Here is a 3,749-nt window from a genome sequence, read left to right as displayed (position 1 = left end):
TTGCTCTCAAATGGTTGATGAGGTATCTAAGGGGTGCTGGGGATGTAGGCATTCTATATGGAGTGAATGATGGAGGTGGAGCTGATGCTATTGTGGGATATTGTGACTCGGACTTTGCTGGTAACTTAGACAACAGGAAGTCTCAGTCGGCATACATATTCACAATGTTTGGGTCTGCTATTAGCTGGAAATCAAGTCTCCAAAGTGTGGTGGCACTTTCCACAACGGAAGCAGAATTTATCTCACTTGCTGCTGCAATCAAAGAAAGTTTCTGGTTGAAAGGAATGTTGTCTGATCTTGGGATTGAGCAAGGGGCGATAGCAGTTGGCTGTGACAATAATAGTGCCCTATTTCTGGCCAAGCATCAAGCTTATCACGAGAGATCAAAGCACATTGATGTGCGGTATCACTTCATCAGGGAGGAGATTGAAAGAGGCAATGTGAAAGTCTTCAAAGTTCATACTTCAGAGAACCCGGCAGACATGTTAACTAAACCATTGCCTAAGGAAAAGTTTCTGCTATGTTTGAAACTAGTGGGACTGGAAAGGAAGAGTTTGGTTGGTGATTGAGCAATCAAGGTGGAGTTTGTTGGTAGATTGTGATGGCTCAAGCACCAAGTTCGGCAAGCTCGCCAAGTTCGGCAAGTTCGGCAAGCTCGCCAAGCTCGGCAAGTTCGGCAAGCTCGTCAAGCTCGGCAAGTTCGGCAAGCTCGTCAAGATCGGCAAGCTCGTCAAGCTCGTCAAGCTCGGCAGCTCGGCAGCTCGGCTGTTATGACAACTCGTTTCCGGCAGCCGTTAGATCTGTTTGTTAGTCAAGTTTTAATCCTAGCCGTAGGATTGAAACTAGCCGTTAGTTTTAGTTTCTGTTAAATAGCTTTTTTCAGTAGTTAGTTTTACATACTGTAGCTCATCTTCTCGCTCTTGTTTTTTCTCATTCCAGTGAATAAAATTTCCTTTACAATTTCATTCCAATCTTCAACCGATTGATCTTGCTACTCAAATCGTTCCTCAATTGTTTACATAATTAATACTTTTAATAAAAGTGTCATTTTATTTAGATGTGAATGCATTTTAGTGATACAAAACCCCAAACTGAAAGCTTTCCTAAATTTCCGGCGCCTCACGACAATAATAATAATGCGTTTATTTCAACGTATGAATTGCTTTCTTTAATCTATTAGTCTATAATCAGTCACTATACACATTAATACAAGTTTTAAATAAAAATATTCAACGTAGGGTCATATCATCCCTTTTCTTTGAAAGATTTTTCATGAGTTATAGAGATCTCAACGCACTGAACCAACCAAATCCTCTTCTCCGACAAAAATCCCATTGAATATATGATTTTGAAGATCCTCAAATAACTCAAGATGTTTCCCTTCCAACCAAGCCACGATGACTTAGGTTTTGGAATCCCAACTACTTCTCAAACATGCCAAATCCAGGATGATATGAATATGGATTATCATTTCTTGGAACCTAATTTAATCAATTTCTCTGTGGGAAGCAATGATGGAGAAGTGAGTAAAAGAACCGATCTGGAGTTTTGCAAAAGAGGGCAAAAAGAGAGGAGCAACCATGGATGCACTAGCAAGAAGGTTATGCATCGCGAGGTGGAGAGGAAGAGGAGGCAAGAAATGTCACACCTTTATGCTTCTCTCCGCTCCCATCTTCCTCATCATCTGCTTAAGGTCAATTCATTTTTATTTATTTAGATCGAATCATGCCATTCTAAACAAAATCTCTAGATCAAAGCTCAAACCCTTAGGGCAAAGACGGTTTTTTTTACAAGGATCGAATAATAATTAATTCCCGATTTCTCATCTGGTGACTTGAGCCACTGATCTATTGGTTTGAAGGGAAGTTCCTTACAAACTGAGTTGCGCTTTGTTGTCTTGAGTTTAGATGGTTTGAATTTGCATAGCTTCTGATTTTAGGGTTTGAGTAATAAAATTAGGTACCATAGTCCGTTGTTACTTAGACAATCTTATCTAAGATCTATGTATATTATATTATAGCTAAAGTCTTGTCTTCATGGTATTGAAATTTTAGGGAAAACTTAGTGTTTGTGATCAAATACAAGAAGCTACCAGTCATATAAAAAAGATGGAGAAAAATATTGAAGAATTGAAAGGTCGTAGAAACAAGCTGAAAAGTTTGTCGAGTTCTTCATGTGGAAAGGATGAAAGTTCAAATGGCAGAGACAATGTGACAGTAAACATAGTCTCAGATGGAATGGAGATTCTTATCTCACATAGTATCGAAAGATCTGATGATTTTGAGCTGTCGCAAGTTCTTGCAGAGATACAACGGAGTGAGCTTGATGTTATTCACATTGTTTCTTCTAGAATTAACGAGAGATTTGTCCACAAAATCCAGGTTAAGGTAAAATTCAAGAGACTAAAATATATATAGTAGTAGTAATATTTCTTCAAGGAGTAGAAGAGCTTCTGTTTTGTTTGAGTTTCTATTTTGATTTATAGTATATATGTATGTTGTTGCAGTGCCAAGGAATGGAAAAACATGGTGCGTTGGTGCTGCAAGAGAGATTGAGCAAGGCCATACAGTAATATTCTATGAATAATTTATCCCTTTGAGTTAGAAGCATGGTATGGTTAAAATGTTACTACTTAAGTACTATGTTTTCTGGTTATTCTAATAATGATCATATAAATTCTGTATGAGCAACATTGCTAGTGATTTTCGGAAAAGCTTGGTGTGAATTTCTTGTAAGAAACAAGAGTGTCAAATAATGATGAAATTAATTTATTCTCTTGTTACTTAACAAGATTGCTAGTGATTTTTTCCCCTTTGTAAGTTGCAACATATCAACCAGCCAGCATGACCTTGAGAGAAGTTAACATGCATGAGAAATCTGAATATATGTCTGGATGATGGATATGTGATATGGGGTAAGTATATAAAAGAATTTTTGGGTACTTCTCATTGATCAGATTGTTCGTACGGATAATTACATAGTATATCTATTTAATTTTTCGATTAGATCTTGGCAATAGCGAAGCAGCCTGTTGTACTCTTATAGATTTCATCAGAATCTTGAATTTGATAGTTGATTGTGTAAATTATCATATTATAAACAGTAGTGGGTTTCAATATTCTCTCTTTAATTCCTGTGTGGGTTTATCACCATGCAGTCAGCTTCGGAAGAACTGAGACATGAGATGCTGATTCGGACCTATACACATACATATTGTATTCTAATAATATTCATATTATTATTTAGCTGCATTTTACTAAGATATATTTCTATATCAGTTAGGATTTGAATTTAATTACTTTCATAGTTTTAGGAAACGAGACTCGCATCATTAACAATAAATTTGCCGTAAATAGAACTAAACAAAACTATTTTTCATGAATGAGTGTGAACATTCACGTCGTACACCAAGATTTTGCATCGAGCACTATCATTAAATATTTATTAATGTTAGCATTACTGCATTTTATTCAACCTCTGATTTGTGGTTTAATAGTGTGCATTCCTGAGTGTTACTAATCTCAATTATCTAAACATGATTTATTTGACTTTTGTTTATAAGGATATTAACATCTAATATCATATAGTGATCTAAAATATTGCTTTTTTAATAAACTTTAGATAAGTAGGTAAATATTACTATGAATTTTGCAAGGAGTGTCAACTTCCCATCAACAATGAATTCCAGTTTATTAGAAACGATGTGGAAGATCAATTTCCATTGTTTCCATTATAAGATTGAAATAAAC

General features: G+C 35.9%; 1 protein-coding gene across 1 annotated transcript; it reads left to right on the top strand.

The window, feature by feature from the left end:
• Positions 1-1,372: 1,372 nt before the first annotated feature.
• On the top strand, positions 1,373-2,572 carry LOC121749299 (transcription factor bHLH36-like). The gene is made up of 3 exons (XM_042143880.1): positions 1,373-1,693; positions 2,055-2,387; positions 2,507-2,572. Exons 1-3 carry the CDS (start codon positions 1,373-1,375, stop codon positions 2,570-2,572), a joined length of 720 nt encoding a protein of 239 aa, XP_041999814.1.
• The last annotated feature ends 1,177 nt before the right edge of the window (positions 2,573-3,749 follow it).

Source organism: Salvia splendens, chromosome 9, assembly GCF_004379255.2.
Source record: "Salvia splendens isolate huo1 chromosome 9, SspV2, whole genome shotgun sequence".
NCBI lineage: Eukaryota > Viridiplantae > Streptophyta > Magnoliopsida > Lamiales > Lamiaceae > Salvia > Salvia splendens.
This window is presented reverse-complemented; position numbering and strand designations above follow the sequence as displayed.